This window comes from Haemorhous mexicanus, chromosome 5 (genome assembly GCF_027477595.1).
Source record: "Haemorhous mexicanus isolate bHaeMex1 chromosome 5, bHaeMex1.pri, whole genome shotgun sequence".
In the NCBI taxonomy this organism is placed as follows: domain Eukaryota; kingdom Metazoa; phylum Chordata; class Aves; order Passeriformes; family Fringillidae; genus Haemorhous; species Haemorhous mexicanus.
The window spans coordinates 11,270,631-11,297,600 of NC_082345.1; the positions used below are offsets into that span (position 1 = coordinate 11,270,631).

The 26,970-nt window shown below is 44.8% G+C and overlaps 1 protein-coding gene across 1 annotated transcript in view; it reads right to left on the reverse strand.

Annotated features, from left to right (window-relative positions):
- Positions 1 to 900: 900 nt before the first annotated feature.
- The window catches only part of TMTC1 (transmembrane O-mannosyltransferase targeting cadherins 1), a 140,273-nt gene continuing 114,203 nt past the window's right edge, over positions 901 to 26,970 (reverse strand). Inside the window, exons 13-20 of the mRNA XM_059845880.1 lie at positions 20,548 to 20,656; positions 14,730 to 14,832; positions 10,995 to 11,130; positions 9,928 to 10,072; positions 8,639 to 8,776; positions 8,127 to 8,249; positions 6,868 to 6,945; positions 901 to 6,148 (exon numbers count right to left, since the gene is read on the reverse strand). Of these exons, the coding sequence (XP_059701863.1) occupies positions 6,008 to 6,148; positions 6,868 to 6,945; positions 8,127 to 8,249; positions 8,639 to 8,776; positions 9,928 to 10,072; positions 10,995 to 11,130; positions 14,730 to 14,832; positions 20,548 to 20,656 (973 nt within the window). The 3' untranslated portion in view covers positions 901 to 6,007. The remainder of the gene's footprint in view (positions 6,149 to 6,867; positions 6,946 to 8,126; positions 8,250 to 8,638; positions 8,777 to 9,927; positions 10,073 to 10,994; positions 11,131 to 14,729; positions 14,833 to 20,547; positions 20,657 to 26,970) is intronic.

The window sequence follows — 26,970 nt, forward strand, 5'->3', positions numbered from 1 at the left end:
GTGACCAGTGCTGGAGCCTAGCTCCACCTCTCACAGAAGGAACAACTCAGCTGATGAGCCCTTTTAATGGCTATGGTGTCAATAAGGGCTAGCAGCTGAGGCTGCAGGGCTGCAGCACGGGTGGCTTTGGAGGCTCTCACACTGTGTCTCACCTGTTTGTAGTTTACTGCCCGTTTCCATGGGCAGCAGCAGGATCTCATGTCTCCCCCCATCACTGCCACCAGACCCGAGGTGCCTCAGGCTTTGCAGAGGACCCAGGAGGGCACTGGGTAGAAGCTTTGCTGTTGGGATCAGGGGGCACAGCCTGACTTTGGAGCATGCAATTCCCCTTCATGCTACAGAGCATTTTGGACACACCAGGATGGCAGGAAACACCATGGCACGTGTTCAGGGCTTTTGATTCTCTTTCAGGTCTATTTTCAAAAGAGGTGTTTACCACCATTATTATCCAAGTGAACTCAAACCCTGGAAGCATGCAGGAGCATCTAGGAATGTGTGCCAGGAAGAAGGGACTTACAACAAAACTAGTTTCTTTTTAATCTCAGTTTTCTTCTCTTTGCACTCTGTGGATTTGTTTGACCCATTCCTGACAGAGGCATAAAGCCTGACATGAAGAGTATATGTTATGTCAGTATAACATGTCCAATCATCAAGACTGTGTGAGCACCAGCCCACATCTTTTCTCATGCTCAGGCTCCACAAAATGCCTGCTCCAATATTTTTATATGACCAGACTCAAGCACATATGCTGCACAGTTGCTCCTACATGACCAATAACCTGGAATTCAGGGCACATAAAATATAAGTCGAGTGGAGTAAGAAACTTCGGCCCTTCCACATCCAGAACAACTTGTTCATGGCTAGTCCTAAAGAAAAAGAAACAAAACCAGGCACAGCACCTACTTTTCTTACTTTTTATATAAAATAGACATTTACATACATTTTCTTCTGCAAAGACTTCGAGCATAACTCCTTGATGTGAAATCTAGCCATAAATCCCACCGTGAATAAAGCAAAGACTTTGCAAATTCCTGCATCACTGACATACATCCAGCTGCTGCTAAGAGTGAATTTATTTTGAAAATATTTCTAATCCACGGGCTGTTTTCTTGTGGTTTTGTTTTTGTTTGGTTGGTTTTTTTTCTTTCTTAAAAAGATATGCACAGCTAATTTAAAAAATTAGATACAGAAATAAGAACCATATGAACAACAAGCAATGCAAACAACTTCTGCATGAGAGGAACACGCACCGTGACATCCACTTCAGGCAGAGATTTCTACAGTAATACAGTTGTGTTACAGTTGTAACTTTTACAGAGGATACCACTGGGGGTATTTTCCAGAAGAAAAAATTCTCAGCAAGTCAGTACAAACATGGCAATGAACTTTTGCACAAAGTTATCAAGGTTACCTGAAGCAACTTTGCCACATTAAAACACCAGTGAATGCCAAGCGCTGTTTTTTTTCTTTTTCCATTATTTTTTTTTTCTCTTTTGCTGCTGGGTTTAAATGTACATGAAAGCAAAATGGTGCATTTTGAAATTGCTGCAAGAGACTGAAGGTTGGGGGAAAAGCCCTCTAAGGGCTAATTTTTTGAAAGATTGTGCATAATTGCATATATGAAAGATAGAAATTGAGCACTTGGTCAACTTAATCACATAAAGATTGAAGAGACTTAAGCATACACCAGCTGTTTCAATGAGCTGGAGGACAAGTGGGGCACAAGACCATATAATAATATTCTAAATTGCTCAATTAATAAATTAGACTGACCATTATCTTCTTTCACCAAATATTGTACACCGTATCTAGCCTGATTTCTGTAACTGTAGAGAAGCTTTCATAGTTTTTAGATCATTTTAGGGGCATCCAGCCTCCCCTGCAAGTTAGCCTCTTTATTTTGAATTTTTTTGATGTATACATCTTTCTACCCCCATGCATGCAAGCCCAGCCCCTTGTCCTCCTCGAGATCTCTGGAATGAAGGCCATTTGCACTGCTGCATTCACTTACTGTTTGGCCAAAAGAAATTGCCTGCACATTTGTAGGAAAATCTAGTCCAAGGAGTCCATGAGAGAAAGAAAATACCCCCCACTGCATCATTTATCCTGGGGAACAGAAAAGGGATGGAAGCAAAGAACACTGGAATTTAAATAAGCAATAAAATAAAATGCATCAGCTGCAAATATTATCCATGGGGAAAGGAAAAAGCAACACAATTATTATGTTTCTCATTTAGGATTAAAATGTACAGTGAGTACATGAGAGTCCTGTCTAACCAGCTTTCCATTAATTCTCTGCTTTAAAATTAGTGAGCACTGAGGTTTATCCAATGCAACTTGCAGAGAGCATGAACTCTCCTCCACCAGGCAGATCTGCAGCCATTTATTAATCTGCACTCTCTTCTAGCCATGCTGAGCACTGGAACTGGTAGAAAACAATGTATTTATAACTCTTTGTTTTAGAAGCTGTGTGATGCTGGAGGAAGAGAACATTTCCTATGATTAATTAAGATAATATAAAGTTATCACAAGGTAAGTTGCTTGATTTACCTTGCACAATAGCATTCCATTTTGGTGGAGGTAACCCATTTCATATCATACTCCATTCTTTCCCTGCAATAAACCTTTGACATGATTGATGCCCTGAACAAACACAGGGCTTCAGCATGGGTGCCAACAGGACAGGGAGTCAGTTCAGAGCTTCACAGGGGTTTAACTGCTTTGGTAGCCCATGGTCTGAGCCATTCTCCCAATCTGCTGCCAGTTTGCAGACTCTCATCCTGCATAGATGGGGTATAAAGTGCTGGTTCAGGAACGTGGGGTTCATTATTGAGCTCTCCTCACTCCAGAAGTACAAACCCAGCTCCAAGATGTGGAGAGCCAGCCCTATGGCATGGAAATGTAAACTCCTGCAACTGGCAGTAAAATCCCTGGCTATGTTATCAGCCTGGTTCAGGCAAGTGGATATGCCTTGCTTTCCAACCAAACCACCTCCCTTACTGGGGCATTTTTCTCAGTTTTCTGTAAGTAACACAGTGTTGCACACATGGTAATCAATCCTTCTCCAGGATCTGGGAGGGGAGCATCCAAAGCTGTATTACACTTCTACACATACATGAGTTTTAGGAGGTCAAGATGGCTTTGATCAGGTTTTAGGACAAGCAGGAGACAGTAATTTCTACCAGGTCTCTCAGGAAAGACAAACTAAGATTTATGCTGAAGTTAAAAACATAAAACTAAGTCTTCTCCCTCACAAAGCATTACTATAAAAAATACAACTTCTGTATTTGAAAAAATATGTTTCATTGGCCACTATTTAAAGCCACAAACTGCAGTGAGGCCTGTATAATATATAGTATTTATTTAATATATCTCTTGAGGCAAAGTTTATAGTTGATACACATTTTTAAAGGAGGCACATCTACCCCCACACTACCCACTGACCTTCAGCTGGCTGCTGGAGCACTCTGCAGATGTCTCCTCCCTGGGGGGCTTTGCATGGTACCACTGTCAGGGCAGCCCCAAACACTGCTCTGCCAGCCCCCAAATTCACTGCACCATGGCCAGCCTGGACACACAGGCCTTTGGGAAGCTGTCCCAAAGACAGGCTCACCTTGGGGACAGGCACAGAGCTTTCTGGTCCAGGTACCTCTGAATATCCCAGCAAGAAACCATCTATGACCTTGCAATGCATGTTGGGGATCTGAATGCTGTCAGAGGTCACTTAAGCTTTGGTGTCCCCATCCCATGGGACTGTGCTGGCACGATGCCACCTCCTCCAGGCCATCCTGGCAGCCCAGGGGTGTGCAGATCTACCATATGCATGGCAGCCAGCAGAGCAGCTGCACTGGGGACCTGCAGAAAGGTCATTTCAGCCAGTCCACAGCCAAAACAGCTGAGTGAGAAAACAAGAGAGGGGTGCTGACCCAGCCCCAGGAGCTCAAACCTGCCCCTGGCCCCATGAAGTGAAGTAGGCTGCTTGGGCTGGGAGCAGAAAACTCAACAGTGAAGCAACTTGCTTATTCTGATCCCAGGGTTCCCCTGGAAGCTGGGTTGGAGGGAGAGCCCAAACACTCGTGGTACCACCTCTTGCCCCCAACAGTCTTTCATTTCTGTAGCTGTAGCTGTAGCTGGCTGGTCTCCTTGGCCAGTGGGGACCATCTAGCTCAGTCTCAGTGGATGCACAGCCATGGTTCTGGCAGGACCATAAACCCTGGCAGGGCAGACAACTGCACCTGTGAGCTCCAAACACAGTTGGAGTCACATCAATAATTCCTCAGTAACCTGACCATCACCTGTGCAGACAGACACCAGGCCTTTCAAAGGAAGCCAGCAAAACCTCCAGCACATAGCTGAGCCATCCCACTGAGGGAACTTGGAGAGTGCTGAAGTGCCATGGCCAGCTAAATCTGGGCACCACAGTGGTGCCAGGCTTTTCCTGACAGATGGTTTTTTGGGCATTGTACACCTACCTGAACTGTACTAACAATGCCAAACCCTGGGCTGCTGGCCACAGTCAAGCTCAAACAAAACAACTTTTCTAGCAGTTTAGTGCTGCAAGAGGAACAAACTTATGACCGACCCTGGTGTCCAAACCCAAAGGCAGGAAGCAGATCCCATTAATGCTCCCTGGGAAACTGGTGCAAACCCCGTTGGAAGCAGCAGAAGTGCTGCTCTAGCAAGGCCAGTATGGTCCAAAGTGCTCTGCAGCCACTTGACTTAGGATCATGAGAGGGAATTATTTCAGCACGCCTCACTGGTACTCCCTTTTTCTAACTTCAGACAATATGAGTCACAATGCCCAACCATGTGGCCAGCTGTGAGGGATATTGCCCAATTCATATAAACCAGAGAAAATATATTAATTATTTGATTATTATAAGTTAAATAAATAAAGCTCAAAAATAAAACCCCCAGTTCTGAAGAGAATTTGTTTTCCCACAACAGTATTTAAAAATATAGATTTATGACTGATCAGCTATAGGTCATTTTCTGTATCTCTCAGGGGAGTGGTGAGAACACTTTGACCAAGTATTTTGTCAGTGTTATCACCATGATAAATGGGCTTTGTCCCTGTACACCCATAAAAGAGCCTCCTTCGTACCTTTCGAGGCTAGGAAATGTTCCCTTATCTCCCTGTGGTTTTACTTTACCTCCTATATTGATTAGATAGGTTGTTTTTTTTCCATACTGGGGACTGAGCAGGAGGACAAGTAATCCTAGAGCTTCCCATTACCTTTAGATGCTTCAGTTTTTTTCAGAGTAATAATTATTTGGCCTGGAGGGAGAGGGCAAAGGTTAAAGCTATATGATATTTGACAAAAGTGACATCATGAACCTGAATTACTACAAAATTATTGTCTAATGAATAAAACATTCAGGCTAGGTTTTCCCTCAAAGGATCATCTGTCCTACTTGTAGAATCATCCTTCTGATTCTGATAATTAAATAGTTTCCCCTTTCTTTAGAATAATTTTCAAGTCCCATTTAGAGCTGTAAAAGCGACCACCATTTCCTCAGCATTAACCCCTTGGAACCTTTTTATGTGACCATTATGACCATCTTTCCTGTCTGCAGCACTTGCAATGAAGCCCATCATGGTGGGCTCTACATGGATGAGGTGAGCCTGTGTGGAGGAACAGGAGGTGCTACTTCACCCCTGCTGCAATGGATGAGTGCTTTGTCTCCATGGTTTCCCTGGTGACAGCCACAATACTGAAGGTACATGTCCCACCCACACTCCTGGTGTGACTAGAACAGGTTCAGCCCAGATGTAAATCTTGATTAAAGGAAGGTTTTCATTCATGCTCCAGCACGTCCCACAGGACCCAAGGATCCCATTACCCCACAGGATCCTGTAACTTTGATTGAACCTAAGCATGCGTTTGAATTTTGCCTTCCGTAATTCTGAGTCCTGTCAAAGCTCTTTCAGCATCCCTTTGAGCAACAGGCTTCCACCACACTCTTCTCCAAGGGGCACGAGTGTCCTTCTGCTGGTGACTGATTGCTATGTTTGGTCTTTCTCCTGGACTTCTTGAAACCGTTTCTCCAAGCGATCCAGTTTGGCCAGATTCTCCTTCAGCAGCTTGCTGTTTGGAACCAGCTGCAAGGCTTTCTCGTAGTAGTCACGGGCAGTGATGTAGCTCCCCTGCAAAGAAAATGAGTGGCAGGTCTCATTCACATTCTACACAGAAACTTCGTTCCAAGGGTGAAGTGAAAAACAAGATACAGGGGAAACAGAGTTTAAAAAACCTGACATTGCTGGGTTACAAAAATACTTCTTCTTTATGAAATAGATCACCAGGTGCTGTTGACCTAAATTTGACGAAACTCACACAGAAAGAAATAGATTTACATTCTTCCGTTATGTTGCACCAGAAGAGTTAATTTTACTCAGCAACAGATAGCTTAAGGACACCACACAATGTGACTCCTTAAGACTCAAATCATAATGATATGCTAAAGTATTCAAAAGAATAAGCAACCACAGGGTAGGCTGTCTATTTCCATAATTTTATGCCAGCATTCTGCATTAGACATCTTTATTAAATTAATTAGATAGAGAAGAACCTTAAAAGTCAACTCACGGTGACATTTTTCTAAGGTAGGTCAACAACTGAAGCAGGAAAGCTTTTGAGAGGAGCAGGTTGCTCCTTGCAGCCTGCACTCTAAAAATATGAGATTTCTTTTACCAAGAAACCTGTTTGGGAACTCTAGCTGGGTGAAGAGACTTCCCTCTTTTTTGGATAAAATATGTCAAGGGACTTGCTGTTCACAAACATACAACTCTTGGCAGTCTGAAACCAATTTAGCTCCTGTGCAGTAGTGTCTGCACCTGGCAGCATAAGGAAAACAAAACTGTCATACCTTGATGTGCTCAATGCCTCCCATATTCATCCAGGCCTGTGCTTGGTCTGGGTTGAGCTCCACAGCCCGTTTATAGCTCTACAGAAACAGGAAACATTTCTAGGTTAGGAGTCTGACTCTTCAAACAAAACCAGTGCTGGAGGGGAAAGAGAAACTCAGTTTGCTCTCCTGAAGCCATTCGGAATGGAATTCCAATTCTTCTCATATACAACGCACAAAGTGAATTTCAGGTTTCTTGCAGAAGAGGCACAGAATGTGCTGCTCCATGGCTCAGTTCATCTCACAGGTTTTCCCTGCCAATGTGTGCTTTTCCTGCACTCTGAGAGGAGCCACACGTGCCACGCTGTCCCTGCTCCCTGCACCACTGGGGTCTCCTGCACATCAAGGTGATTTCCTTAGGCAGTGCCAAGCACAATCCCTGCCAACTACAATCCACGTGTGTGATTGCTCTTTATCTGCAAGGCTTTAATTTGGAGCTGGCAGCAGACTCTGGTAGAGCCACTTGTGTGGAGGTTTCACAAGGACCTGAGGGCAGTGCTTTCCTTTCCCACTGACACTGAGAGTGGGAGAAGCAGCAATTAGGACCTTCTGGAGTCTGTCAAGCAGCACTGTTTTTACATTGTCACAACAGGAAAGGATTTTCAAATCAGGATTAAACATCTTCAGGGATATTGAGAATATGCAGAACAGTCCAATTAATATTTTCTGAATCAGAAAATAATTGAATGGTTTGGGTTGGGAGGGACTTCAAAGATTATCTACTTCCAGCTGCCCTCCTAGAGGTAGTGACACCTTCCACTAGACCAGGTTGCTTCTGTACTATTATTAATGCTGACATAATTTCTGGGCTATCAAGCATCCTTCTTCACAGGATAAGCCAACCTCTAGTTATTAGCTTCTGAGGTGAGATATAACAACATGGTGAGCTCTCACAGGTCCCCAAGCTTCCATGTGAGCTACCTGGAGCTGGTCACTGACAGCAGGAGGGGCTGGAACTGGATAGAGCAAAAGTGAATCCCACCACAATTCTGTACTTAACCTCTCAGAGCAGGGAGTGGTATTTCCATACAGGAATAAGGAAAAATTTGCAATTGAGTCTGGTAAAGTTAGCTTCCTCATAGCTTTCTCTGTACCAGTGATAGACTGAGCTCCTAAGGCCAACAGCAGCCAGGGTGCATGCACCAGGGAGTTTCACACACAAGGAGCAAACTCCATCTTTTAGCCTATAAAACCACCACTAGGTCTTAGAGCAGTCATACCTCAAAAGCCTTGTCAAGGAGATTCTGTTCTCTTAGCTGGTTTCCTTTAGTGAAAAAGAGCTCTGATATGACTTTTGGATCCTTTGGTTTTAGCTGAAGCGCTTTTTCTATAGCTTCAAGTGCCTGTGAAAAAGCAAGAGGACATTGTGTGCCTTCCATTCAGTGCCTTCCCACTTCCCATTCTTTCCTAACCACTATGGACTACCAGCATAAGAATCATCTTCCTCCATCCCTTGTTTGCCCCACATCTTTAACACACAGGGAAATGAGATTTTTAAGTGCCTGGGGCTGATGGGCACTGGGGCTGACAGCAGCAGGAGGTATAAGTGATAAGAAAACCACACTGCTTAGCTTCAGTCTTAATACATAGATAAACTGAAGGTTTTAGTGAAGAAATAATCTACTCAATGTGCGCTGAGGCACGTGACTTGTCCCCAGAGAGATGGAGTGTAAAACTCAACCTGAGCTCTGTGTGTGAGCCCTTGGGACAAGGCTATCCCATGCCACGGTACCTTGGCATAGAGCTCCTGCTTGCTGTAGATGGCTGACAGGAGGCGGTAGCACTCCAGGCACTCTGCATCCTCATTAAGGATGTGGTTCGTCATCTTCTCGGCTTCCTTCGTCCGCCCCATCATCGCCAGAACCTGAGCCTGTAACAGAGCCATGTTACCAAGTGTTACACTCTTCACCAGCTGTCCCAGGGTGGTGTTATGATGCCTGTATCCCTGATGCAGTTCCTTTAGGAGACCCCTGGGGAGTCCCCAGGAGGCCCCCTAAGCTGTGCGTTCGCTGGTAGCAGCAAGCAGGCAAGGAGACTCCACACAGCTTCTGAGGGTGCTAATTAGGTGTGGGTTTACTGGGGGTGCCACCCCTGGGAGCAGCATGGTTTCTGAGGGAGAAGGGGGAAGAGGAGAGGGAGAGAGGAAGAGCATAGGAAGGAAAGGGCCAAAAGAACAAAGGGCTAAGAGAGATTCTCGTCTCCCCCACACAGCTTAACAGGGAGATTCAAAGTGGGTGTGGAATAAGCCTTGGGCCAACGGGATTACAGGTACACGATACTCCAGGGGAGGATTACAAACTTAGAATAAATTGTACATTTTCAAGGGATGAGACAGAGCATACCATTTAACTAAAATGTAACTCCACATATCCCCAATCAGGTGTTCTGTTTATGCTGGATATTATATTCTGTGTCTTCAAGACTGGCTGAGAGCGAAGGAAGGGAGAAGAAGAGCACAGAATTTTATTATCAGGGACTGAACTCACTCCTCCACAGTCTGCTGGCACACTGTTGTTGTCTGAGCACGGACAGGGCAGAACACCATGCTCCTTTTGCTTTTTAGTTAGTTCATTAGGTTAGCTAACTGAGGCAGTCCGAGCTTTCCCTGGACTGTTTTTCTTTCCCTTTTCTTGGAACCATTTGAACTTGCTCCAGACTGGGACCCCAGGAAACACCGAGAACACTTTGCAGCCTGCCAGGGCCTGCTCTGCAGCCTTTCCCAGGGCCAGAGGGACTGACAACAGAGCGACCACCCACTGGAGAGACTTTCTGATTTTGTCATCTCTTCAAAGCAGCAAATGAGTTTTGTCATCAAGTATTGATCATTTTGTGCGCTGGGAAGTGCTGTTAAATAAACAGGTTATTTCAATTCTCTACAAGGAAATTTTTCCTGAACCAGGTGGGGAAAGGGGATGCGTGGGTTGGCTTTCTGGAGGGGCCCCTTTTGGAGGTTTTCTCCCAGATTTTCCCTAAGCCAGGACACCAGCTCAGCCCTCTGCCACTGCCCTGACCCTTGCTCACCAGTGCCAATCGAGTGTCCTTGCTGGAAGGCTGCAGCGCCGCCGCCTCCCGGTACACCTGCAGCGCCTCCTCGTACCGCCCCGTGTTGTAATACAGAGCCCCCAGCGGGGACAGGATCTCCGCCTTCCGCGACACCTTCAGCGCCCTGCGGGTGGGGAAAAAGGCAAGCTTCAGGGTCGTGCAGGAGCAAAGGGCAAGAGCGAGGTGGGCTTGTGCTGGGCTGGAGAACCAGAGCTCTGCACCATTCCAGCCTGGGAAGTTCCAATTCCCTGGGGAGGGATCAATGTGCTCACAGCAGTAATCCCACTAGCCAGCAGAGAAGGAGAAGGAGAAGGAGAAGGAGAAGGAGAAGGAGAAGGAGAAGGAGAAGGAGAAGGAGAAGGAGAAGGAGAAGGAGAAGGAGAAGGAGAAGGAGAAGGAGAAGGAGAAGGAGAAGGAGAAGGAGAAGGAGAAGGAGAAGGAGAAGGAGGAGAAGAAGGAGCCACCTTCAAAGTGCCCATGAGCCTGCAGCAAGGGTGGGCATGGTTGACAGCAATGAAACATGGGCAATGTGAGCACAAATCTATATGCCAAAAAGAAGGCAAAAATACTCCCCCCCAACCCATCCTGCTGCATATCTGGAGTCAGAGCCTGACTGCTGGAATGCTGCTGGGAAGGGCCATAGTTCCTAATGGTGCCAAAGGTTTGCTGCTGAGCTGTGCAGCATTTTTGGCTGTTCCTGGTGCAGCAACCACAGACCACCTTCAAGCAGGCTGGGAACTGTGGTAATACAGCCTGCTCCTGCCACCAAGAAACCTCCAACGTTATCATCAGAGCATCCCCCATCCCAAAGCAGCAGTGTCCATCCTGGGGGCTTGGGAATAGTCCAGGGAAATCAACACTGCCTGAGCCCATGCTGCGTTTCCAAGCACTCCCCAAAACCAGCCACATCTATTTCAAAAAGACGGAGAATGAAGGGAGGAAACCTCATGCATGCACTGACAGAAACTCATAACAGAAACACTTTAGCAGAGACAAGGCATACAGGGGCAGGGGGAAACCCTCTGTCTCCCACCCCAAATCCTCACCTCTTGTACCACACTTCAGCCTCTTTGTTCTGCCCCAGGGAGCGGTGAAGCCTTCCAAGGTTCACCATGGCCACATGGTGAGCAGGGCTCAGGAGGATGGCCTGCCTGTAGTGGGACATGGCTCTCTCAGGAGACCCTGGAGAGGAAAACAGCCATTAAACCAGAAAAAAGCCCAGTGCAGCAGAAAAAACCTGTCTCAAACTCAGCACCCGGTAATGTTCTGGCTTTCTTTCTTGTATTGCTCTATGCATGTGTCCTGGGTGACTTTATGATGCTGGTATTATCCCCATTCGTCTGTTTAGCCCAGAGGTAAGTTTTGCATCTTTAAGACCTTCTGAGAGTGAAGGGGGAGAGAGAAGAGGTGCAGAGTTTGTTATAAGGAGCTGCACTTGCTCACCTGCATCCCTCTCACAGACTGTGTTGTCTGCAGATGGCAGGACAGAGCTCTCCTTTGCTTTTAATAAGTTTTTAGCTAGCTGAGGCAGAGAAGTTCCCTGGACTGTGGTTTTTCTTTTTCTTGGAACTGTTTAAACCAGCAGAACACTGGCAGCTCGCACCTGTGATCACTGGGCCGGGCCTGGGCCATGGCATTTCCAGCACTGGAGGGAGTGATAACAGATGGGGTGAGCTGAGCTACAGCCCACCAAGGGGACTTGCTGAGTTTGTCATCTCTTCAGATTGGCAAGAGGTTTTATTGTTTAATATTGTTCATTTTTCGTGCTGCTGAATGCTTTGACTGCTAAATAAACAGTTTTTTTCCACTTTTCTCCAAGGAAATCTTTTCCCAAACCATTTGGGGGAGGGGCCATTTAAATCTGCTTTCTAGAGGAACCCCTTTGGAGTTTTTCTCCCAAATCTGCCCTAAACCAAGACATCATGGAAACATTTTGAGAAAGAAATCCTGCCTCAGCATGCTGAATCTAAGCATAAGAGAAACTGCTATCCAAACTAAGATTTAGTCCCCAATACTCAGAGACAATCCTCAGAAATAGATTTTCTAGGGGTGAGTTTTTTGCAAGTTAAGGATCCAGTCTCAACAAGATGACTCCTGACTGAAAGCACCCTCTTAGTCATGCAGCAGTGGGAACACAAACCCTGTGCTAAGGACAGAGCCCACCTCAGGGAAGGGGCTGGGGCACATGAGCCATCTCCTGGTGGAGCATCCTTTTCACCCTGGCCCACTGGAGAAATGGGCAATGAAGAATGAAGAACAAGCCCCCCAGTATTCCCCACACCACCACCAGAACTGCAAATAGTTTTAGCTCTCTCCAAACAGAGATTATTCCCTCCACCTCTGCTGTGCTGCTGCTCTGAGCTCCAGCTCAGTCTCTGTGTATTGCTCAACAGGACTGGGAGTAGCCGCCAGGGAGCAGCTAATTCCCACTCTGGGCAATAAATCCCAGAGCAGAGGTGTCCAGGTGGTTATTTTGGAGTATGTAGGCACCATCTCCGTGCTGCACAGGAGCCATTGGGTGGCACTGCTTCGCTGTGTGAAAATGTGCAAGGCTCTGCAGCCCATGACATCACCAAGACCACAACAAAACACAAGAAAAAAGAGAGGTGCAAGATCACTACCCCAATGCATAAAGTTCTACTTTTAATAATGTGTTTTTATTTAGCTAAATAATGGTAGAAGTATAAAGTTCCAGCATTACAGCAATGCAAATACTGCGTTTTTAATCCCAGGGCTCATTTCATTGGCTTGCAAACTCCAGACCAGATAATCTCCTGACGAAAACCAATACTAAAAGAGCTTTGTCCACCAACAAAGCTTTTCAGTGAGGGCATTTTTTTAAACTGATACACTTCACAATATATTTAATTCCATTTCAAGCTGGAAAACAGATCTCAAAAACAGCCGGTGCATGTTGGGGCACTAAACATGCTTCTGCGGGAAGTTTGTTTTCATACCTTCACAGATCTAGTTTGGTTTTTTTTGAGACCATCTATGCAACTTAAAATACACACGGGCACATCTCAGCATCTCCTTTAGGAGTGAGGGGAACATCTGTGGAGAGGTTTAGAAGTGCTGAAGAATCACCCAAGGCTGAGGACATGTCATTCAAGGTACGACTTTTTCAAAACATCCAGCAGCAGCCTCAATCTTTCCCCACCACTGAGCAGGCAGATGTTTTTGAAAATTATATCTACAAAACATCCTGGGAAGCAGCTGGGCACGTACTGCAGTCCCTCAGCCAGGCAGCACCTCCCCTGCCCAGCACACTGGGGTAATGTGCATCATTAAGGGAGACACACTCGGTGTCTGTGACCACTGCAGAGCTGTCTGGAGCTGTGGCTCCCCAGAGCTGGCACTTGCTGGAGGCTTTCTGCACAGAGCCCTGTGTTAATTGGCGTGGAGCTCCACAGCATCTCCCTGTGCTGCTGGCACAGAGCACAGCCGGTGACAGGCTCAGCAGCAGCCGCTGCCTTCACGCCTTGTCATGTCTCTAGGAGGGTTATTGACACATCATGCCCCACGTAGCAAGAGTCACTGGGATTTTTTTTCCCAGTTGTTTGTCGGTGGGGAAGCGTAGGAGTAAACCAGGAAATGATAGTTTTGACTTTGGCAGAGTACAAAAGTGCAAAAAACCAGAAAGTGCTCTGCACTACATTTGAACCACAAATTTTGGCAGGAATAGGACAGTTTATCTGGGTTGGCAAGCAAAGATGAGTACAATATGAGAGGGAAATTACTTATGAATTTTTATTATTTACAAGCTTGAATTTTGCCAGGGCCCAAGTTCAGAACCTGAACTCTTTTGCTAATGCCACAATGCCTCTTATGATTATGAATACTGCTTCTGGTTTTGTATTTGTTTCACACTGGTTCTACAGAGGGGTGATGGCCAATGTCAGCTCAGGGGCAGAACAGCCAGTTGCATACTGACAGACACCATCATCCCTTCTTCCCAAGCACCACTGGAACTGGGCACATGTGATGGGGAAAGAAGGGGTGGCAACCACACACTTCAAGCCTACACTGTTTCATCATTGAGTCTTGGCTCTGCTCTGGAGGGACCACAGTGAGACAACAGTCCTTTTCCACTAGTCATTTGCCAAACTTAGCTTTGCTTATAAAGCTGTCAATAAAAGGTGGCAATTAAAGTGACGTTTCTGTTGTTGTTATGTGAATGCCAGAAAGTGCCAAGGAAGTTGGACGGGAACCAGGAGCCCAGGGAAAAAAGGATGCCATTACAGAGCTCCTCAAAAATCAATTCACCTTCACAGTGTATAAGTGTATAAGGTTTTGTGTTCACAGATGATTGTGGTTTAAAAGCCATGTTCCTTTCTATAGTGGTGGCACTCAAGCCTTACAGTCAAAGAGCTGCTTTGTCACAAAGTAGGGCTGCACGTGCTCCAGAGACCATAATGATCCATTTGTGTGCCTGTGATCTGATTTGATGTGGCCATGTCTTGCTGGGAAAAAGGCAGTACTGTCAGGGTGCTGCCCAGCTCACACTGAAGAGGCCAAGTGCCTGTGTGAAGATGGTGACAAACACTGAAGGGAGCAGCAGGGCTGAATGAATGCTCCTGCTGCACAGTGCCTGCACTCATTACAAATTCCAGTGTGCTGTGCCCTCTCAGCAGAACAGGGATATTTATTTCCAAGCTACCATGGAGGCACATCTATTGCCTTGGAAGCTTTTGACACCCTTTTAGATGTGTACTGCTGAATAAAATAAATCAAAGCAAAGCAGACAGAGAGGGAAAAATCCCGTGCTCCCTCTCACTTACCGGTATCAACCAGGAAAACACCGTAGTTGTTGTGCAGATCAGAGCTCTCTGGACAATTCTCTATGCCAGCCTTATAGACCTCCTCAGCCTCCTTGAGCCGTTCCTTGAAAGAGAAGGAGGAGCCATGGCAGAAAGTTTGTCAGCACCTTTTGCTGCACACCTGCATTCTGTGACAGCTCCCTCACTGCAGGGGAAGCTTGGGGAGTCCACACCCACACCACCTTCCAAGAGGCCAAAATTTTACCCCATAGCATGGATGTGTTACAGCTGCCATCTGGTATCCCAGAGCAGTTCAGTCAGCTTTCCCCCATGTCTTTGCTACCCGTGAAACACCTGGAAAAAGTGGTGCCTGTGCAATGACATTGAGTCCCCAGCTGGGTAGGTACTCAGCCAGGAAAAACACAACAACAGGGACGGGGTTGGTTATTTTGAGAAGTATCTGTCATCTGGGAGTGGATATGTTCTAATTTATTTATTTAATGAGCATCTCACTGGCTAACTTTTCCCCTCTGGAGCTCTGCTGTTCTTTCCTTAATCAGTGATTCCTTAATCAGTGAGGAAAATACAAGGAATGAAAGCTTGCTGTATGTGATGGCTAGGGAGCGAGTGCAGGGGGATAAAGGAAGCTAAAGAGAGAGGGTGGTGAAAGAGCAGGGAAATGTGACAGATTCAGATTAAAACCAGCTATTCTCAGTGTGTGAGGTGGAGTTCACTGGGACTGATGGGACATGCCACCATGCTGATTCCCCAGACGCACTGAGTTCCATTTTGCATGGATTTTCAGGGAGGTTTGCTGGCTCTGAACATTTCTAGAAAATATAGATCTTTTCTTTAGGAACACCCTGCCTACAGACAGCATCCTACTGGCTGGGTTCTGTCTAGCCTGAGCTACGGGCAGCCTGGTTCTGAAACAACAATCAGATTTCTCCTGTGGATCAAAGAGCAACTTAAAAAGGTTTCCACTTCCCTCCACAGTCAGACCACGTGTGCCCATTGCCTGCATGCCCACCAGCAAGGGTGCCTTCCTTCCCCCCTACTCTCAGAGCCTGGCTGCCAGCTGTGTTTGTGGAAGGAGGCTGTGAACAGAAGAGACAAGCACAGTGCAGAGGGGTGTCAGGCGAGCCTCCAGCACCAAGGATGCTTCTCTCAATTCTTCCCCTTCCACGGAGCAGCACAGCCCTACAGCAACAAACTCCACAGCCTCCCAAGAAAGCAAAATCTGCCAAGTGGCTCTTCACTGAGGAGAGCCTGCAGCTCCCACGCTTGGGACTGAATCCACGCTGAAGTAAGAGGCTGGTCCGCTCCCAGCTATGGACTGTCCTCAAAGCCTGCAAATGCCTGAGCCTCCTGGGCTTTCCCTGGATTTAAAATCTGTACCTGACAGCAGCTTTTGCTCCACAGCTGCTTAATGTGAGGACTCTTTTCTCACCTCTTATTTCAGAACTGGAGAGCTGGAATAAATTGCACTGAAAGAGGATGACTTGATCAGAGAATCATACAGCCTGCCACAGTTAAGTCCCTTCACATTTACATGATAAAGGTCAGCCAGCAAAAAAGATAAGTGTGCAATAAAGCACAGAAACACATTTTTAAAAAGTGCTTAACTTTGGAAGTTTTGGATAAATTGATGTGAATTTGACAACATTATCCTGCAGAGTCAGGAAAAGTGTAGTGATCATCAGAATTGACTAAATTGAAGAGCAATTTTTTGTGCATATTTTCTAAGATTTATATCTTACTTTCTTTTCCTCTGCTTTTAATTTTCAGCCAATGAAAGCAACTTTGTATGCATGTATGTCAGCTTATTTTATTTACTGATCATAAACCAAATTTTTAAAGCAAGGGAGGGCTGTGTTAAACTAGATTAGAGTGTTCCATGTCAAAATATTCACCAATATTGAGCATTCTAGCACTTTTATGGTGGTTGCATTGCTTTTTTGGCACCTAACATCCTGACCCTGCATGCCTCAGGCTCATTGCCCAGTCTAACAAAGTGTTTGCATTAAGAACAGTCAGAAAGTGGCAAGGGTGGAACCTGCTATTCCTGCCAGAGCTTTCCCTCCTCACAGCCTCTCCTCTTCTTAGCAGAAATAGAGCTCCAAGTTCATCAAGGCTAGATTCTCATTAACACTTAATAATGCCACTCCCAGACTTTCATGAAACATTCATCAACCTCACAAAACTCAAAAGACTGGCATAAAAAATGTATGAGATTTTTATGATATTAAAAAAATTATGCATATGAGAATCTTTCAGTTGAACTCCAGGGTTTTAGGTCTGTTTTTTTGTAAGGCTCAGTTTTTCAGTTTGGTCATGCCTGAGTAGGCTCTCCTCTGCAGCTAAGTGGGTTATAAAGTTTCTCTTTCTAAGAAACACACACACAAAATCAGTTGAAGCTAGGGCCCAAGTAGCACAACATGATGGATGAAACTGAAGCTGGGAAGATGGGAAACTGTGGGGAACCAGTGTTAGAATGTTGTGAAAAAAGGCAGCAAAAAAGTTTGATTTCTGTTACCAGCACCACTGCAGTGATCATAGAAATCAAGGAAAACTGCAATACATTGCAGCTGAGTTATAGTTCCAAGCAGAAAGAACAGCCAGAAAGGCAAGCATTTATAAAAGGCACAAACAAGCCAAGCTGTTCCATACAATACAGCAGTGGTTTTTTGTCAGCTCTGGCTTCAGAATCAGCTATCAAGGAGAGAAAAGGGCAATTACATCAAGTTACAGGTTAATTCCTAGGCATCTGAACCATTCCTCTTTGCAGCACTTTTAACAGGCATAGGAGGCAAGGAACCATAAAGCCTATTTCAGATTCACCCCCTTTAATATGGGGGGAACGTGCTGTGCGTGGCTGTGCACCCACCAAGACAATCCTGGTGCTATTCTCTGTGTCCCTTTTAGCCTTAGAGCAAAGCTGGAGAAGCAGAAGTTGTCATGGGCACCTCATGCAAGTTATTTTAACATGGCATTTAACATTATTATTTAACCCCCTTTCTATCACATCCCAGCAAGAGGGATTGTCACCATGATATTTTCTGAAAAATCTCTTTGCCAGGATTTCTTCTCTTGGCAAGATAAGAAGCCTCAGCTTCTCCCTGTTTTGCTCCTTTGGAATGTGATTTGGAGAACTGTTCACCCAGCATGTGAATTGTTTTGACTTAATGGCCAATCCCAGTCCAGCTGTGTTGGGACTCTGGTCAGTCAGGAGTTTTTATTATTCATTCTTGTCTAGCCTTCTGATGTCTCCTTTCTCCTTCTATAGTACAGTTTTAGTATGTCATTTCTTTTAATATAATATCATATCATATCATCATATCATATCATAATAAATCAGCCTTCTGAGAAACATGGAGTCAAATTCTCATCTCTCACCTCATCCTGGGGACCCAACACCACAACAAGGGACCCAATGGTGCCTTCTCCAAAGCTCCACTGTGATGCCATCCTGTAATGCCTGGCCTCACAGAAACCCCTACAGCTGTCACACAGGCTCTGGGCCACAAGGAGACACAAATATACTCCTTGGAACTTTTAGCCGTTTTGAGCTAAAAGTTTTTATTGCTCAGACAAAGAGGAAAATACAAAACTGAAAGAAATGAGCTCCTGTCATCATCCTTTGGGCTGAAGATGCCAAAAGTTCTGCCTGTAGCCCTGGAGGGTGTGATGCTGCAGCTTCCAGCCACGGGCAGCAGCAGCAGTACTGTAGGACAGATCCTGGATGGATGTGTGAGGCAGGAGGTACACAATCAAGTAGGCATCTGCTGTGGCTGAACATGAGAAAGCGTTAGAAGTCTGCAGAAAAATTGCTGTTTTCTGAGAAAATTGTACTAACTATCTTTTTTGCTTACCACTTACTCAAGTCACAAGAGGATGAACAATCCATATGTAAGAGAGATGAATTATTGCTGGACTTACTAATGGCATTTGCTTTGGGCAGGAGGTCTCGGGACTCTATAATGGTTTTATTGCTCTGCTGACCTTGCAATCAATCATTCTAATTAATAATTTCAATTAATATTAAAACCTGGCAATAGTGCAGAGGACTCATTTCCTATACTTGCAGGAGACTCTTCACTGATGGGCTTATTCAAAGCAGGGCTACCATTCAACAAGGCTTGTCTTTAAATTCATACACCGTATTTCGAGATCCCTGCAGGTAATATTGATAATATTTAAAATTCTCTTAAAAGGGAAAATAAAATAGAACATCTTCCAGTAATTCACATACATCATAGGTGAGTTTTGCAGAGTGCCTGCATCCTCGAAGAAGATTAAACAAGACCTCTGCCTATAGTTTTGCTGAAACTCATCCCCTTCCCTTACACAGAGAAGATTTCACTAACCAGAATAATGGAGAACTGCAAACAATACCATTTTGCTTCGTCTGTACTTATAAGAAAGCTTCAGCCCCCTATGCTATGGAACAATTTGATCTGAAAAATGAAGGAGGAAAAAAAAAAAAACAGTTTTCAAAAGGTTTGCAGAGGTGTGCTGGAGCTGTGCAGTTACAGGGACCTTGTCATCCACCCCAGAGCCCCAGCGTGGGACCACAGCACAAAGCACAGCATCCCTCACCTGCTGCTACAGGTGTGGAGGGAAGGAGAGCTCAGTGCTCCCAGCACCTCCATGGCTCCTTCTGAACTCAAGGATTTTGTGCCTCAAGTTCTCTTTCCCTCTGTGGGGACAGTATTTCACCTCACAGGGATGTTGTAGAAATAAATTATCTAACTAGAGCGAGTAGGGAGAGCCTGAGTAATGAGCGTGGGGAACAGGCCTGGGATGAAGTGAGTAATCCTGCCTCCAGAGCACAGCCTGGGCCGTGCACAGCAAACAAGGCCTGGAGGCACCTCAACCACGAGGTTAAATAAAATATTGAGCAGCCACTCATTAAGAGCAACATAAAGCCAGGCAGCCTTCCCACCTCCCTGCTCGTGATCATCTGCCATGGTAATCAGGGGCTGTACCCTGTCTGTATGTGTGTATGTGTGTGTGTGTGTGTGTGTGTGTGTGTGTGTGCAAGGGGCAGAATCTGGGCTGCAGAGGCCACCTGGTGTCTGACAATCCCCAGGTCTGGAATGATTTATTATGCAATCTCCAGGCTATCTGTGTAGGCGTGTGTGTGTGAGGGGAAGCTCGCCTCTCCTGCTGTCACAACATCCAAGGTGCAATGGATGAAGACTTCTCCACAGAGGCAGGGAGGGGATTTACTCACAACTTCAGCAGTGATTTAATTCAGAGCCACACCATGTGGGTGTAATTACTCACTGAGTATGAGCTGCCTCCCATCCTGGAAAAGCCATCTGTAGAGCAGCCTGAGAGCTCTGTGCAGACAGCATGGACCCACGCTTGCCACCATGGGCGAGTTAGGCAGAGTGGGAGGTGCAGGATGGGCTGTGGCAGCAGTGCAGGGCTGGGAGGGGCAGGAGGGGCTGTGGCAGCAGTGCAGGGTGGGAGGTGCAGGAGGGGCTGTGCCTGTGGCAGCAGTGCAGGGTGGGAAGCGCAGGAGGGGCTGTGGCAGCAGTGCAGGGCTGGGAGGTGCAGGAGGGGCTGTGCCTGTGGCAGGAGTGCAGGGCTGGGAGGGGCAGGAGGGGCTGTGCCTGTGGCAGCAGTGCAGGGCTGGGAGGTGCAGGAGGGGCTGTGCCTGTGGCAGGAGTGCAGGGCTGGGAGGGGCAGGAGGGGCTGTGGCAGGAGTGCAGAGCTGGGAGGTGCAGGAGGGGCTGTGGCAGGAGTGCAGGGCTGGGAGGGGCAGGAGGGGCTGTGGCTGTGGCAGCAGTGCATGCACACCAAGGCAGAGGACCCGAACCATCCCTGTTACCTGTTCAGCCAACAGTGAGGCCAGGCTTGAGTAAGCATCTGCAAACTCTGGGCCGTACTTAATGGAGTCCCGCAGCAAGATTACAGCTTCCTCCTTCTTCCCTTGGGACCTGCAGGAAGGAGAGAAAAAACCCAGAAAGGAATATTCCTGTAAGCACTTGTTTAGGTTATCCCACTGATTAACTACTTTAAAGAGAGTAGAAGTGCCCGGCTTGCCCTTTTCAACAAAGACTAAATGATTCATTCACGCCTCCTCTTCACAGTGTGAGCACCCAGCATTTCCTCAGTCTCCAGCAGCTGGGAAGACAGAGACTTTAATGAATCGGTACAGTTAAGTACCTGAAGGGAGGGCACCGAGAGGATGGAGGCACTATGATCAGGGAACAGGACATTCCCTCTCACTTCAGTAGGCTGGAGACACTGAAATCCTTCGCTTCCTTTACTAAAACCTTGAAGAGTCTCTGGAGTTCCTAGGCAAGTGCTTACAGATCCACTTGCAACTCCATTATTTTAAAATTAAAATATCTCTAAGTTAAATCTGCCTGGGATCTCTAAATAATTCCTTAGCAAGTCGATGATTAGGCCAGAGTTCTGTCCTTCAGATCCTAAGGATTATGAACAGAGACAGCTGAAAGATGGCTGTGCTGATGAGCTAGTTTTTTTCCTAGCATTGGTCTGCATTTATTGCTATGGAAAATGGAAAAGGTTTCCCTACCAAAATTCTTGGGATGTTTATTTATTTGAGCTACAATTTCTCCCCTTTGAAAAATGAGAAGGTTTCCTGAACAAACATCTAAGGATGTTTAGCTGGGCTGAAACAACATTTTCCTTGTGCTGGGCGTACCAAGAATACGAACAGGAGGGCTTAGAAAAAGAAACAAAGGGCTCTGGGGAAACAGAAAATATGTGAACACCTTGCTGCTTTGGCCTTAGATTTCATCTGAGTGGCATGGTCAAGTAACCAGATCTTGTTTATAAGGTGCAAATTTCAGCTGATAATATATGTGGCTTTGCAGATATTTTCCCTTTCTAGTTGTGTAGCTGGAAGAATATTTTGCCTGTGCATTAAGCTAAGTAAAACCAGTTGTGCTAGTCTTTTTCTTCTTCCAGTGCTGTTCCACATAAATTACACGAATGAAGCAAAAACAAATAAAGAACCACTTTTCTCCTACACTAATTAAAGTCTAGCTAGCTTGTCAATTTATAAAACTTTGGGATCCCTTGGCTGGAGTATCATGCCACATTTTTATAAATCAAAACCAGATGACTGCTTAATAAAGGTATTGATGTTTGGCAGAAAATGTAGGAAAGGCCCACTACAGAAATAAAAGGATGAAGTGATCCACTCAACAGCAGTAAAAGTTCCCATTAACCACAAGCATTCACTCTGAACATGGGGCAGCCCTCTTAATTATTCTTTTATTCCAAAATGGCCTCTTTTTTTTCTCCATTTGATCCAAGAAAAATGTTTGTCTCCTGAAAGAGGGGGTAAAGAGGGAAAGATTATGGCATCTTTTTATGTGACTGACTGAATCACATTAAAAAAAGCAGATCCAGTAGTTTCTCAGAGGGCTTAGGCCTGCAAGATACCAAGTGCTCTGGCCAAGCACTTAAATGTGTACTTAACTTTTATGCATGCAAGTTGAAAATTAATTACTGGTTGAAGTGCTTTCCTGGCTCAAGGCCAACACTTTGCAGGATCAAGGCCATCTCATATAAAAATCTCCTGCAATTTGGGAGAGCACTGAGCATTGAAGGAGCAGTCCAATACACTAATTTACCATAAACTGGGGATCTGGAGCAGGAATAGTTAGGTAATGTACATCTCCACTGTGATAGAGAGAAGAACAAATTCAACTGACAGGAGCAATCTGTGACCATTTAGTCCAACTTTTTACCCAAATTACTCTGTTTTACAATGCCCTCTATTGACTCCCCCTCCCACCTGAGCTCACAGCCTTGCCTCTACAAACAGCATGCTCAAGCTGAAAACAAGGAACAGCTCTTTCCACTGAGAGCATCTCTCCCATATTTTTGCAAGTTGGAGAAGCACCAGGTTAAACCACCCTGCCAAAGCCTGGCAATGCACAGGGCTGCTAGCACTGGAGCAAATTTCATGTGCAACAGAGAGCAACCTAGGAATTAGCACTCTAAAGGACTTGGTAACTTTCATATTTATCTTGAGAAGTTATTGAGACTGTACTGAAGCCAGAAACACAGAAATCAACAAAGGCTCCACAACTGTTCTGAACAAAATTTTACAAGGATACAGCAAAGCCAGAGCCAAACTCTTGCAGAGGTGCCCAATGACAGGACAAGAGGCAACAGATGCCAGAGTAGGAACATGGGACATCATAATTAGATACCAGGAAAAGTATTTCTCACCACAAGGGTGGTCAAACACTGGAACAGGTCACACAGAAAGATTGTGGCATCTCTGTCCTTGGAGGGATATAAGATTGATCTGGGCACAGCCCTGAACAACCTGATCCAATCAGACTTGCTCTGAGCAGCTAACCTGATCTCCAAATGATCTCCAGAGACCCAAGGTTATAATAAAAACCTAAGTTATTTTTTCAATCTACTACAAAAATTAGACTGCCAGAGTTCGTGAGGATTTTTAACCAGAGTCTCCAATGTGTATCGTGATACTGAGGGATAAGTGCAGCACTTCATGAGACACAGAGTATCCTGCAGAGACCATTCAGTTTCACTGAACATCACCACTCAGTTTGCTTCTGAAGGAAAGGAAGGAACATTTCACTAGCTAAAAGGTCTTAAATCTCAATACATGTCATTTCTATCTGACCATTTTCAGCTAGAAAAACAACTGTCCATCTATCTATCTATCTGTCCCAGACAGTTCCACAAGGCTGTGTCAGCCCACTCACATCCAAAAGCCTGTATCAGAGAGGGCAGACAGTCCTTCCTCTTCTGAATAAATGGCTTTGCTCAACTGGGACTAAATCACAACAACAAACACTCAGGACACGTTGTGTGTTTCTCCACATCCAGAAGAAAATCAGACCTTTGAGTAAACTCAAGATTCAGTGGAGATTGTTTCTAGGCATTTCATTTTCCCCTTGAAAATGAAGCCATAACACTCTCAAAGCATGTGAGGCCTTTCTTCATAAGGAGCAGTGTACTGGATATTGCAGTGCTTTAGGTGTGGATTGATACAGTACCACAAATAAGAAGGTCTTGTCCATTATTCCTGCAACAGAAAGCTGAGATTGATATTTATTTCAAACGTTCATAATATATTATTTCTTGTCTCTTTACAGAAATACCCACAGCCTATAATTCATGAGGTATTCTGAACAATATTTATCTGTATCTCAACGAACCTGAATTTATACAGAGGGGTCAAATACTCAAAGCACAAGCCAGCAGCATCAGGCTGCTCTGTGTCACTGATCACACAGACCATGAAAGCAGAGAGATTTCTTACTTTTAGGTAGACCATCTTCTAGGTCTATTTTAAGTAAGAAATCTGCCAGCATTGTTTAATTATCTGCTCTCCAATATTTATATTAGGCACAAAAATGATGACATACAACTTTATTTTAGGATAAGTAAACAAAACCAGAGGTTTATTCAGCCATTACCCTGCAATACTTCCTGAGAACATTCATCTTCTGGCACATAGCTGTCTTCTTTATGTGCAAACAGAAAATGGAAACATCATTTTTCATCTACGACTTCCACAGAAAATGACTTATAAATCCCACCCTGTGTCCTCAAAACAGTTTCAACTCAAGTTTAAATCACAAGCAATGGATGCTTAAATAGCTTATTTGCATGGAATAATGAAAGGCAGATTCCTACATGGCAATGACAAGCCCATCCTTCCAAAATCCTGGACTTCCCTTCTCCCAGCACTCCAGAAGAGATGAAATCTAGGCTCTGCCATCAGAATTGCACACTGTGAGCAGGGATGGGTACAAGGAACTCAGCAGAATTCAACTGGGAGTTCCCCACGCCAGACAATTTCATTCCATGTCCCAGTAGAAGCAGTGCTGTTACTGGACATGTCTTAAGTGCTGCACGTCTGTCCTCTCCTGATCTGCCCCATGCTCTGAAGCCTTTGTAAAGAGGACAGAAAATGCTTTCATTGCTTGACCATTTATCTTCTCTCTGATGTATGTTTAAAAATCAAAACACTCTTCATAATGTTTCATAACACAGCCAGAAAGTAATATCTGTCTGTAATATTCTGCAGATTTCCATTTTATTTCATTTGTTACCCATATTATACTAGCATTTAGTGTCTGCAGAATACTGGCTGCCATATATAGGTACATTAGTATATATATGAAAGTATATATATATATTGTAAACACAGGTAGAAAACATAAATAAAGACATTGTTGTAGGAAGGGAAAATGTGAAATCCCTGCCTTGTACCTGTCTGGTCACCTCACAAGGTACCTGATGCTCCAGCATGGCTGATGTTCTTTGCTAAGCTGCTGGATCATCTAGGAAAGGTGCTGGCCAAAGGGTTTGGGATCCTATTTTAGAGGAGACATTCATACAGGATCTGCCCATGCAGCACCTGCCTTACAAATGTACTAAATCCTGCACTGTGATCTCCACCTATTTTTTAGAAGGTTTTTTAAAACTGAGCAGGGAGATGAGGGCACTCAGCTTCCAATACAATTAACACCACTGCTGTGTCAAGATGCACTACATTGTTTTGGAAGCCTAAAGGATGTTTAGACAATGGGAGCACATGGATGTGGGGAAAGGGCAGGAGGATCCTGAGTGCTTGCTTTTGACAAGTTTAGCACAAGCGTCACACACATTTAACATACTGCAAAATGTGGCACCACAGAAAGATGCAGAGCACATACAATCCATCAGGACACACAATATCTTAGGCATCACAAAGTGAAAAACATGACATATTGCACAGAAAACAAACAGCATTTCTAAGACATTTTCCCTACATGTCTCCTTTGTGCTTTTCCAGTGCAACGAGTCCAGTTTTTATCCATCTGCTGGGTCATAAGAGCCCTTTGACAGGCCAGATTTAAGCATAATTGACATGAAATGTCCCAGTGCTTCTTCTGGCTCAGATCCTTTGTATTAGTATTTTATATTTTAAAAAAACCCAAAAAGTAACAAAGAATAATAACTAAAGTACACATGATGGATTTAAAAGACAATATGTATTTTTAAACACCATTGCCACCTAAAATTAATTTTAATCAACTAAATTTGATAAATAATACAAAGACCTTTCTTTTCTCTTGTAACAAGACTGTACCACTTTCATTCCTTGTATTTCCAGTAAAGCACTTACCTACTTTCTATTTAAGATTACTCCTTTCCCATATTCTAACCTCAAACCAATAGGTTTACTTGTAATATTATTCTGATAATTTCTCTGCTTCTAGATAGACCAGGGAGTTCAGCAGCCCACCTAACATCATTTATACAAATCCACACACAAAGTTACATTTCAGGACCAGAAATACCAAGTTTTAATGACACAGTGCCACTTTAAAACCAGTCCCACACTAAGCCTGTCACAGTTTAACCAGCACTGTCTGCTTTAAAAGATTTACCAAGACCTATTATCAGCAAAATAAGGGCAGTTCATATCAGAAAAAATGTACTTTTACTGCTGTAGTTTATGCACTTCTGTCAGCAAATACACTGCAATATCCTCACAAAACCAAGGACCTTTTTGCTGGTGCTGAACAGAGGTTATTTTACTTTTTTTAATTCGACCCTTTACAGATCTTATCATACTGGCTTCTTGTACAGATCTAAGTTTAGTCTTTAGATGTGGTTAGTCAAATTAATTTGCATGATTATCATTGTCTGCTATTCTCCTTGCTACAGGCTGACACTCTAAATAACGAGTGAAGTAATGAGCTCACCAACTTGTTTTTAACCATCCAGGGATGTAAACCAGCCTTCTCCTCAAATCCAGACCTACCTGCTCTGCAAGGAAATGAACTCTGCTGCTCTGAACATCTCAGCACAAAGTGCTTATGCCTAAACTATACATATACAGCTAATGAGGAGAAGTGGGAACTTGAAGAGAGGGATTTTTTGGATATGTGTTATTTATTAGCTCAGCATCTGATGCCTCTTTGAACAATACAGCTTCCTCTCCTGGAAATGTTCACACATCTCCACCAGGATGGGGATCTCAGGTGCCTAGCTGGGTTTAAGCAACTCATTTCTCATGCCTGGAACAAATGAATTTCCTACAACTGGAACACGCTTGTGAACAGCACCTGGAGTGATATGGCACAACGCAGAGATATGGATATCCACAGTAAACCTCACCTTTGTGCCAGCACTTTTGGATGGCACTAAGAAATGACAACGTTTCTTCACAAGCTGGCAGAAAAAAACTACTTTGGTGATGTGTGCAGGGGCAACGTGAATTTTCTTGGAGCCACACCTG